This window comes from Terrapene carolina, unplaced genomic scaffold (genome assembly GCF_002925995.2).
Source record: "Terrapene carolina triunguis isolate 2854851 unplaced genomic scaffold, T_m_triunguis-2.0 Scaffold322, whole genome shotgun sequence".
In the NCBI taxonomy this organism is placed as follows: Eukaryota; Metazoa; Chordata; order Testudines; family Emydidae; genus Terrapene; species Terrapene triunguis.
In genome coordinates, this window is record NW_020664673.1 from 2,871 (window position 1) to 15,462 (window position 12,592).

The 12,592-nt window shown below is 38.8% G+C and overlaps 1 protein-coding gene across 1 annotated transcript; it reads left to right on the forward strand.

Moving 5' to 3' along the window:
* Positions 1 to 1,316: 1,316 nt before the first annotated feature.
* Positions 1,317 to 12,541, forward strand: LOC113407760 (probable phospholipid-transporting ATPase IH; the record flags this gene model as incomplete). The annotated part of the gene is made up of 4 exons (XM_026657821.2): positions 1,317 to 1,381; positions 7,595 to 7,676; positions 9,346 to 9,496; positions 12,344 to 12,541. Coding segments are annotated over 4 exons (496 nt in total), but the record flags the coding sequence as incomplete, so codon positions are not given.
* Positions 12,542 to 12,592: the final 51 nt, after the last annotated feature.

Sequence of the window (12,592 nt, forward strand, 5' to 3'; positions counted from 1 at the left end):
GTTTCAAAAAGATCCTGATTCAGGAATATTTCTCTCTTCAATAAAGTTCATGGCTAAAATTCAAACTCTAAGCAACTATTCTCTTTGCTTTGAGAGTTGCAATAAAAGCAAGGCCACCAGTAAAAATATTACAGATGAAAGGACTGTATTTTGTGTCTATAGCCAAACTAAGGAAAGCTTGTCCTTACATCGTAAGTGTCGCTCTTCTTGTGGTGTGGTATGGTATAGCAAAATCTGGTGCATAGAGAGCTGAGATATCTGCCTCTTCTATTTGCAAGGTGACCATCTGTTCATAGCTGTATACTTTCAACTGTCACTACCAGCTGGTTGTCTTCCCTTATACCAACTGGCATTTGGTCCAGTCACCAGCATTAACAGCCGATACCTTACAGTGTCATGAAATGTCTACAAGTGGTCAGGTCCAGGTTTTACATCTTTTCTAAAACACAGCACCTTTTAGCACAGTGCTGAAGCACTCTTCTAGTTCAGTGCTGACTCAAATTAAAAACACCACTTTTTGGATATCCAAACTTCCTTTCAGTGAAGACCAAGCAAAACAGATTTTTAAATTCAACAAGATTACAAAATAGTTTTCAATCATTGCTGATATGTAGCACACATATTCCCAGCATGCCGTATAAAAATATTTGCTTCTCATAAGATATATTTGAGGTACTGTATAAATTCTCAAAACTTTGGATGACTTAAAGGTTAGTTTATAGCTATCGGAGTCTAAAACTTTTGCTCCATCAAATTTCTTTACAGCTAACTTGAAAAGGGAGGGAGAAAGAGAACTTGAAAGCAGCAATCTTTCCCATCCTAATGAGTTTCCCATCCTAATCAGTGAACAAAATTAGACTACAATTTTCAGGGGTGAGAACTAAAGCAAGATAAGTTGGTTACTATATGGCATGTAGGTCTTGGACAATGCTTGTGGAACAAACTCCGTAATGCATTTTTCCGTTATCTTTGTATATTGAGGTTTATGGTCCAAATTCAATCTGAAGTCAGTGGTAGCTGCTGGATTCTCAACGCTTCTGTAAATCAGGTTACAGGTGTCTAAATATGAATTTAAGAGCTTAATTTTAGGTATTCATATATCTAAAAATCTTGACCATAATACTTTAATAAAAAATCCCAAATGTAAACTGTAAATGTTGGTTGCTTGTTAAGTGTAGACTTTCATTTAACCAAATGAGCAATACTTTATTTTCTGTAGCTAATACTGTCTGTTATGTTTCATGTGACTTTCATAACAATCTGATTTCTATTTCTGAATACTTAATATATTTTTGATAATCCTTTATCTTTTGTAGGCCATTAGGATCTGAAAATCTGCTTCTTAGAGGAGCTACTTTAAAGAACACAGAGAGAATCTTCGGTAAATATTTGAATTAATAAATGATGATAATGCATTTTCAGTTAAAATGTAAACATTAAATCAAGTTAAAAATCTATAATTACAATCACTTGAACATAAATCTTCCCTTGCATTGCCTGAACTACATCTGCACCACAGAGTGCATTTTTGTCATTATTAAGAGAACTGAGATAATCACAACTGACATACAATAGCAATGACACCCTTTTTTGAAATAACAATTGATTTAGTATGTAGTAATCTTTAAGTACTAGCTATCAACAATAGACCTTGGAAGGAAATGTTTCTTAAATTCCGCACATAAATGTGTGACTCTAATCCACAAAGTTGTTGGTTTGGTGTGGATGTGACAGGCTAGCAGTATGTGCTCAAAAGCCCAATTGTGTTAGCACTTAATGAGCCATTGGAAAATGTTGAGTGTCTGTTGCTGAATCATTAGGGCAGATGAATTGTTACCCCAGCCTAATATATGTAGGGTTGGCCAACATTTTCTCTTAAAACTGTTCTTCAGCAGAGAGTTCGATTTTCATCTCAACATTTTTTCCCCTCCATAAAGTGCCTGCTTTTTGCAGAAAAGTTCAGTTTTATGTTTACAAACCAATCACCAAAAAATTGAAATATTTTTATTTGGAAATGCTGCCACGGTGCATCATGGAAGTTGTAGTTCAGTTGCTTCATGTCACCATTCTCCTCTATGGGTCAGGCTCCTTGGCCTGACTACGTCTCCCATGATGCACCACCTTCTCTTTCCAAGAGGGGAGACGGAATGGCAAGATATCTAGAAAAATTTTGCAACTTTTTCTCTCCAGAAGAACCCAGCAGGAAATGACTAGAGGAGAGATGTTGTTAAATTTCCCTTATTTACTTGGAATAAAGAACAATGTAATTAGTATAATTAATATGTATTTTTATTACTATTTTAAATTTCATAGGGCTATTTTATAAACTCAGTGAAGATGTGTATCAAGCTGAGATACTGCCACTTCTTGAGCAGTTGCTGTTGACCTTGTTAATAACACACCCAACATATGGAATTATCCCAGTACAGCACACATGCCAGAGTATCTTATTTTTAGTAATGAGTTATGACCCAGGATACATTAGATCTGATTTAATGTGTACCTTGGATACATTTTTTTGTTTACAGCTGATTATAATTGCTGTATTTAATCTTCTATTTTTTTAGTCTCTGAAGCTGTTATTAATGGGGCTGTGCAAAACTATAATATTTTTTTAAATGAATGAGTAGGTTCTGCTGAAGAGAGCAAAATCTGTGGATTTTTTTTATTCTTGCATACATCATGTAGTTTAAGCTTGTTTAGAATACTTCTTATAACCTATCATTTAGTTTCTAAAATTGAAGCTGGACAAATAATCTAGAATTACAATATGGACTATTCAAAAATACTTTGTACAGTTGCATTGGGTAACATGTCAAAAGGCACTCCAACGCAAGAATTGTGAAGAACCTTGTGTAGATTCAAGATGAAAAAATGTGAATTAGAAATGGAATGTGAATGTTGCTGCTTCTAATGCAGGTCCCTATGTGCATTTCGCTGTCAGTACATATACACTCAATGTGCCTGAGTCTGGAAGTTTTTTGCTAGTAGTGTCCATTGGTCTGCACCAGATGACCAAAAACGGTTTCAAGATCTGTTGGTGTTGTGGATAAGCTCCAGATTCTTCTGGAGCAAATTCAGGAGATACCTTACAGACTACTGGATAGTTTACAGAGTGCAGGACCTAGCAGAGTGGCACTCTCCATTAATAGTGCCATCCTTGAGCATGCCAGGCTTGTGTGGCATGCTCCAGCAACAAGTGCACCTTACTCCTCAGAGGGTAGACAGGAGATATTTTGTCCCAGACAAGGTAACAGCATTTTTATTTACTCATCCTGCCTGAATCCTTTGGTGGTTCGGGCAGCCACTGAACAAGTAGGTAACAACACCCAAGGTCCATCCCCCCCCCAGGTAAAGAAACAAAAAGTTTAGACCTCTTTGGAAGAAAGGCATTTACGTCCATCAGCATGCAATTCCGAATAGCCAACTACCAGGCCTTGCTATCGAAATACAATTTGTCAACTATTCAAAAATTTCTGAATTCAGAGATAAGTTCCCTCCAGAGAATGGGGCATAATTTCAGGTCCTTATTGAGGAGGCTAGATTAGTAGCTAGAACATCTCTACAGGCTGCAGTTGATGCAGCTGATATTTCCTCAAGGTTAATGGCAACTGCTGTTGTGTTGCAAATCCTGGCAGCACTTCTTGAGATTTCTCAGGGAAGTTCAATCAGCTGTAGAGGATTTGCCATTCGATGGGAATAAGTTTTTTAGTGAAAAGACAGATGAGTTTTACACTCACTGAAGGATTCCAAGGCAACAGTATGGTCCCTAACTTTATATACACTAGCGCTGAAGAGGAAGTGTCATAAACAGCCTTATGAACCAAGACCAGTTCCACAACCCTTCTACCACCAAAGGGGATACAAACCACCACAGAAGCAATAGAGGATCCAGAAAACTAAACACAACACTCATCCTCCTTCCTCCTCCTTTCAGCGACAACTTCATATCAAGAGGTACTTTGACGAGACCGTCAAGAGCTGCTAACCAACTGAGACGCCATTTCCTTCTGACCCAGACATCCCGTTTGGTGGCTGAATAGCCGAATTTTTCCATGCCTAGTAGATAACAGACAAATGGGTTCTTAACATCATCCAGTTCAGATACACAGAGCTCCTCTACCCTCCCCCTTCAAAACCCTATTCCCTTTTAGGGGCCACTTTCATAAGAAGATACTCATTCAGGAGGTAGACTTCCCACTTCAGCAGGGAACTGTAGAGCTGGTACCACCTAAATATCAGGGAGGAGGGGGGAGAATTTTATCCAAATATTTCCTCATATCCAAGAAAAGGAGGGTGGAGATCAATTTTAGACCTCCAACAACTCAATGTCTTTATCTGCAGATTGAGATTGTGGATAGGGTTGCCAAGTCTGACTGAAGCTGTTCCGGGAGATTTTTTCCCCCAGCAAGACGTAATGTGATTTTCTTAAAATATCCTATTAAAGTCTCCTGGATTGCTTTCAATAGTCACTGGGAGATCAATGCCAATTCCGGGAGACTCCCGGCCAATCCTGGGGGGTTGGCAACCCTAATTGTGGATGGTCATCCTGGCATCAATAATTATGTCCCTAAACGGAGACAATTGGATCATGGGTCTCGGCATGAAGGATATCTATTTTCATATCAACATCCATCCCTCTAACTGAAGATTGATGAGATTCACTATAGGTCCAAATCATTGTCAGTTCAGGGTGCTCCCTTTTGGACTAGCAACAGTGTCCAGAGTGTTTACAAAGGTACCTTCTTTCATCTCTCCTCAGTTTTCTAGTGTCACTGGGAATCTGCGTGAACACAGAAAAGTCCATTTTAGTTCCATTGCAGACCACAGAATTTATCGGCGCATCTTTGGACAGATTTCAGTCACTAAATAATTGAATCAATCAACTCAGAGCCCTCAGTCATTGATTTGTACATGTTTTATTCTCCTATGTCACATGGCATCCTACCTACTTGACACCATTTGCGAGACTTCGGCTTTGCTGCCCACAAGCCTGGCATCAGATGGTATCTGTGCCAACCAGGCAGTGGCAGTGCAACAAGAAGATGTACACAGGAGTTTCCTTTGTTCCACCCCCAGAAGATGATTATTCCACCTCCCTCCTAGGATGGGGCTCCCATCTGGACAAACACACAGCACAAGGGACGTGGACTCCCCGAGAGTCCAGGATGCACATAAATGTGCTGGCACAGAGAGCTGTCTGAGAGGCCTGCAAGCAATTCTTACTGCTTGTACAATCCCAATGTATTCAGGTAATACGAAACAATATCACAACAGTGTGCTACATCAACAAGGAAGGGGGAGTGAGGTGCATATCCCTGTGCATAGACACGGTAAACCCATGGAATTGGTGTATTAGTCATAAAATCACCCTATCATCAGTACATCTCCCAGGATACACAGAACATTAGTGGCACAGCATACATGTCATGATCAACCACAGATGAGAGCTACATGACCCTGTGGTGCAGAGCATATTCAAGCAATTGGGATTCCCTTCTTGGGATCTATTAGTAGGACAAGAAAACAGTAAATGTAAGACATACTGGCCCAGAGGAATTAAAGGTCAAGACTCCAAAGGAGATACCATCCTAATCCCTTGTGTACCCCTTTCTCCGCATTCCTCTCTTACCTCGAGTCCTCCAGCAAGATAGAGTGGTGATCATCCTCATTGCTTCCAGATGGCCCAGACAGTTTTGGTAGCCCAACCTTCTCCAGCTGTTGGCTTGACCCCATCAGCCTCTGATTTTTCTGGACCTTCTGACATAGGACAATGGCAAGATCGGACATCCCATTCCAGAGTGTCTCCACCTCACAGCCTGGTATTTGGATGGGCTTCAAATCTAGAACAGACATGTTTGTTAGCAGTTCAAGCCATCCTTAACAATAGCAGGAAGGAATCCATCAGAAAGTGGCTAAGTGGAAGAGATTTTCTGTTTGGGCCTGACATTGCCATATGGCCACAAATGACCGGACATTCCCATTATTTTATATTATCTGCTCACCCTGAAGTCCTCAGCTCCCTATGAGTGCACATGGTGGCAATTAGTGCCTGCCACCCTCCAGTCAATGACCACTCTATTTTCACCTATCCAGTAATTACATTTTCTAAAAGGTGTAGTTCAGGGGTCGGCAACCTTCGGCTCACGGCCCATCAGGGTGATCTGCTGGCAGGCCGCGAGACATTTTATTTACACTGATCGTCTGCAGGCACAGCCCCCCGCAGCTCCCAGTGGCCGTGGTTCGCCGTTCCCTGGCCGCCACTTCCCGCAGCTCCCATTGGCTAGGCACGGTGAACTGCAGCCACTGGGAGCTGCGGGGGGCCATGCCTGCGGACGGTCAATGAAGATAAAATGTCTCGCAGCCCACCAGAGGATTACCCTGATGGGCTGTGTGCCGAAGGTTGCCGACCCCTGAACCTTCCCTCCAGTTAGAACCTTCTAGTTAGAACCTTCCCTCCAGTAACTAAACCCACTCCAGCATGAGACCTTAATTTGGTCCTCTTGGCACCATTTTGATGACGATTGTTTTAGTGACATGCTCCTCCCATCTCTCTGTGAAGGTTGCCTGCCATGTTAGTGGCCATCCCATCAGCAAGAAGGTCTGGTGAACTAAGTCATTATGGCTTATCCACCTTATGCAATTTTCCATAGCGATAGTTATGCTGAGGCTACACCCAGAATTCACCCCCAAAGTCCTCCTGGGCTTTTGCCTAAAACAGACTATACATCTACCTGTTAGTTTATTTGTTTTTGTTTTTTCTGAAGCTACATGCTGCTAATGAGGAGAGGAGACTTTATTCCCTGGATATATGCCAGGCACTGGCACTCCACCAATGATGTGTAGTCTCTAGCTGTATTCCCCTATCTGTCCATCTTGCCCTCTGCTTGGGTTCTCACATGATTCGTGGTAGAGAAGGAACAGGAGAAGTAGTCAGTCTTCACTACCCCTTATGTTCTTCATCTGGACCACAGGTGGGGACCAATGGACAATACTAGCAAAAAAATTTCAGTCTCAGGCGCATGAAGTGCATGCATACCCACAATGGAATACAGATCGGGACCACACATCTCAAAGAACCCCCAGTTACTATACAAAGTGAACAACCTCTGTCTCTTAAAATTTGCCTGTACTAACCATGATATTACAACTGTTTGTAATTTCTGAATATCATCTGAACCAGTATTTTTTTTCTTCATATGGCCAAGGCAGGATGTAATGGTAGGGTATGTAAATAGCAGGGCAATCAGAGATTTTTTTTATTGATGTCAGGATTGTATATCCTCCTTGATCTTGTGCTGTTCATTAACACTTGCATTCACAATCTTCAATCACAATCTTTACTAAAATAACAAGGAGTCTGGTGGCACCTTAAAGACTAACAGATTTATTTGGGCATAAGCTTTCATGGGTAAAAACCTCACTTCTTCAGACACTCTATGCATCTGAAGAAGTGAGGTTTTTACCCACGAAAGCTTATGCCCAAATAAATCTGTTAGTCTTTAAGGTGCCACCAGACTCCTTGTTATTTTTGTAGATACAGACTAACACGGCTACCCCCGATACTTTACTAAAATAGTTTTTCTTGTTTCAGGTGTTGCTATATACACTGGCATGGAAACTAAGATGGCATTAAATTACCAGTCAAAATCACAGAAACGATCTGCTGTTGAAAAGTAAAGCTTTTATTATCCTTTTTTAAATATTTATTTTGGGGCGAAAAGAGTACGTTTGGATTTAAAAAAATAGACACCTTTTTGTTTATGCTAAAACTATACGTTTCATTAACTAGAATATAAGTGGAAGAAAGACTTAGGCCTGGTCTACACTAACACCCCAATTCGATCTAAGGTACGCAACTTCAGCTACGTGAATAACGTAGCTGAAGTCGACATACCTTAGTTCGAATTTACCGCGGTTCAGACGCGGTCCACACGCGGCAGGCAGGCTCCCCCGTCGACTCCGCGGTACTCCTCTCGCTGAGGTGGAGCACCGCAGTTGACGGCGAGCACTTCCTGGTTCGACTTATCGCGTCCAGACCAGACGCGATAAATCGAACCCGGAAGTTCGATTGCCAGCCGTCGAACTACCGCGGTAGTGTAGACCTGGCCTTAGTAAAAATTGCATCTTTCTGTGTGTCACCATGGGCTCCTTTTAGATTTTTGTTCCTCTTATTGAACAGATGACTATATTTTAAAAACAACAACAAACACTTCTTAATGCTAGATACGTTTTAGAAATCAGCTGTTCTTTACCATTCCAGAGTATCGTAACTCTTGCTGCTTAGAGTAGATCCACTGACAGAATCACCAGATTGTGCCATGTTCCAGTACCCTTACAGTTCCCAATTTTTAGCATTTAAATGTTGAGTTCAATAGACAAAACTCCTTTGAGGCACTTCAGTCTGGAAAAGCATACTAGAATACAATAAAATGGAACCAAACTGCAAAAACACTGTGTACTACCAGTCTGTCTCTGGCAGGGTTTCTGTGTTTTATCTAAAATGAATGGTTTTCTACACAAGCAAAATGAATGGTATTGAAAAGGAAGCCTGTTGCTTTCTGAACACACTGTCATCTATAAGGGGAGTAGCAGCTACTTGGGCTGATATTGGTTGTCTGTTACCAAAGATATCGGGCATTATTATCTAGTCTCATTGTACTATAAGATAGCCCTAAAGCTTAGCCTTGTGTCTGAGGGGCAGAGAGGATGCCATTGCTTAAGCAAGCTATGGTGATCAGCCTGTGTACCTCCTGTTTCCTTTCACAACTGCTGGGAAGTGGTGAAGGAGCTCTTACTGTTAAAGGTGTACAGGTCAGAGCTTTCAGTTCATGCCCATCACTGATGTTAATAACAACATTTTTGTTTTCTTAAGCTTTGAGATGAAAGTTAGGCCTCATCTGCAATAGGAGGTTTTTGCCATTATATTGGTATAGTTATACCAGCAAAATCTTGAGCGTAGATGGAGTTATATCAGTATAAAAGTGCTTATACCAGTGTAGTTTGTGCTGGTTCAGGGAACTGGCATAAGCTGTCCTGGTATAAGGATAGTTATGACAATGTAATTGCATCTACACTAGTGCGTTTACCAGCATAGTAATGTTGGTAAAATATGTGTATAAAATCTGTGATCAAGTTATGCTGGTAAATTTTTAAGTTTAGACCAGGTCTTAGTGATATTATTCTCTGCTGGAGAAATACTGTAGAGAACTGATTTAACATCATAACATTATTAGATTTGTTAATGAATATTAATTTGACTTAAGGAGCTTCAGTATAAAGTTTTCATAAACTCTGTACATTTTTATATACTAATGGAAGAGTTGTTTCTTTTGTTTGTTTTAGATCAATGAATGTATTCCTTATTGTATACCTCTGTATTCTAATCAGTAAAGCACTAATAAATACTGCCCTGAAGTATGTCTGGCAGAGTGATCCATTTCATGATGAACCGTGGTATAATCAGAAAACAGAGTCAGAAAGGAAAAGAAACCTGGTATGGAAAATTACTGTGTGTTTGTGTAACATATAATTTTCTCTCAAGATGTTCAAGAGTGACACATGTAAAAAATTTTCTTTATAGTGTTCTAAATAGAAAAGTGTGGAGGAACATATAGCAACTAGGAAAGTGTAAACTTGTCATTTTTATTTTAGTCCCCCTGAGATTGTTACAGTTCCATTCCACTGTAATCCCAGAATACATGATTGTATGACATTACGGATAACAGGAAGCCCTGCTGTTGAAGTGTATGATGGGTTGGTGTAGAGTTAGAGAAATGTTTTATTTTTAAAATATTTTTTAAAAGCTATTTTTAAAAAAGTATATGAAATATTTTTTCAAAAGGACACCATATTACTGAAAAAGTGTACTTACCAGACCCATATTGACTGGTTCTATTAGTTAATGATGCTTCATGGTATGTGTGACATCACAATGGAGTCAAACTGGCTGGCATAACTTTAAGAAGACTGGAAAAACTAGTTTTTCCAATCTGTTACTTTTTGAATGACTCTTTGCCCCCTTGTTCTTTGTGCATTTAGCACACACTAGTTAAAATATATTTCTGAATGTTTTGGAGGTCACTTTTAAAATGCTGAATGTTAAGTGCAGATACAACACTTGACCATGCTATGCTGATCTGTTGTTTTTGTTCTGTTTGTTTGTTTTTTAATTCTAAGTCTTTGGATAACATACTTCCATACTATCCTAAATTCAAATGGAGGTACCCTGCAATCTTTTTGTTTTTATACATTTTCTGTTTCGTTAACACTTGTTTCATGAAAACCGTTTAAGTAGTGATTTTTAAATAGTATATAGATAATAGTAAAACTGAAAAGTTTAGAGAGGCTAAAATTGCTATATCAGTTAGAGGAAAGCAAATCCCCTAGGTGTGGTACCTAATTACTATAAAAAATAAATATTGAATAAATAGTAGATGTTTGTCTAAAGTAAACAGATTAAAAATAGATGACAGAATGTTAGAAGCTATTGGCGAAGTATGGGATATGATATATTTTTATACGGTAGCTTATGAATAGATCTCTGAAGTTGGGGATGAGCTTCTATTGATTAGAAGTAATTTTGACTGTCTGAGGGGAAGCCATTTCAGGACTTTTGAGAATCACTTAGGGGATTACTAGAGCCACTGGATATCTACAGGAAAATTTATAAAATTCAATGGCATTTAGAACAAATCAAGTGAACTTGTTGGATATTTTTTTGGAGTCCTTTCTTTGTGACTTCCCACCCCGATCTCTTCCCAGAGGTCTTCCCATATTATCACCTGTCTCTCTCTTCTCCCTTCTATTCCGCCATAAGGACCAAAACAAAATAGTATTTGATCCCACATTCCAATGCAACCTGATTCGTGGAGCATGTCCTTTTGAATTAATCCAACTATACTGCATAAAGCACATTAGCTAAGTTTTTATACTAAAATGAACAGCAGTAAAATAGTAAACAATATTGACATTTTAAATTGGTATGGTCATATACAAAGTTAATGACCCCGAGGCGAATGAGGCAATTTACATCTGTTAGTCCCTCTTGCTGTAAAAATGTACCATAGGTGGGACTGTTATATCATGCCCCACCATGTCCTATATAAATGGACACTGGCTGACTTATCTGTTCCTGTAGATTGATAAATACAACACTGTCATTGTTCTTTCAGAAGTAGATCTGTGCAACCATAATTTGCAGAATATTTTTAATGAAAATTTATCTTGTGAAGAAAACACTTGAAAAATACCAAAATAGTTTCAGAACACCCTAAATTCACATATGTTTCCAGTGATCCTAGTGAAGAGTGACTATCAGTCATGAATTATTTTTCCTGGTCCTTGCTGAGACTACTGGCAGTGCAGTTTGGAAAAGCTTGTATTTTGGCTTTCTGCACTTTAAAATTACATTTGAACGAACATCCAGCTTAAAGAGACTATATAGTAATAGTGTTTAGTATTCAGTAGGTAAAGTATTAAAAATCCACCTAAAGTTTGTGTTTTCTTGTTGCTGGTATTAGTTACTGAGAAATCAGTATTAAACTCTTAATTTTGGGCCTCATTTTGCAGCCTTTCTTTACATAAATACATTTTCTTACAAATAAGATTGGATTTTGCAACCTTTACTCCCACAAGTAATACTTGTGTGATCTTAGTAACTGTGATTGCTAGGCTTACTAATGGGAGTAAAGGTTGCACAATTCAGTCCTTTATTTCTAAATTGCTTAAAATCTGTCATTTATTATCTATGGAGAAAACATCAAAGTATTAATATATACATGTTATATACAATGCTATTTCATTGAGACAGGGAGGCCCTTTATTTGAAATATGGGAAATGCCTGTAATCTGTACAAATCAGCAAACCTTGCCTCCTTTTCTTGCTGTTTGGTTTTTCTTTTGATATTCTGTGAATATTAATTTTTCATCATTCATAGGTAGTCATTCATTCGACACTCTAGAACTTTGTAATACATTGATATGTAACTGAAAATATGTACTCTCAATCTGAGAATTACAAGAATTACAAAGTTGGTTTCTCCTTCAAAGCTCTTTCTTCCTCATGCTTGATTAGTAGTGAAGTTGGAATCATAACAGATGTATAAAAATGTGCCAGTTTCTGACTTCACTGTATAGTGAAGCATGGAGAGAAAATGACGGTGATGGAGAAATGCAGAAATTTAAGCTGAGGGTTGACAGTAACTGAGAAGATTTTTCTTTTAAATGGTTCCACTTAATGTTTGAAAGACATTTGAAAGATAAACGCGTAAATAACCATTTTAATCTTGTAATTTCCACTGATTAATGAAAAATCAATGTTTTGGTTTTGTTTCTTTGGCAGATACTTAGAGCATTTACAGACTTCCTTGCGTTCATGGTTCTTTTCAACTACATTATTCCTGTATCAATGTATGTCACAGTGGAAATGCAGAAGTTTCTTGGTTCTTATTTCCTCACTTGGGATGAAGAAATGTTTGATGAGGACACAGGTGAAGGACCTCTGGTGAATACTTCTGACCTCAATGAGGAATTAGGACAGGTAAATTCCTCATAGAAGTTCTAACTGATGATAAAAATGTATCAATAGTTT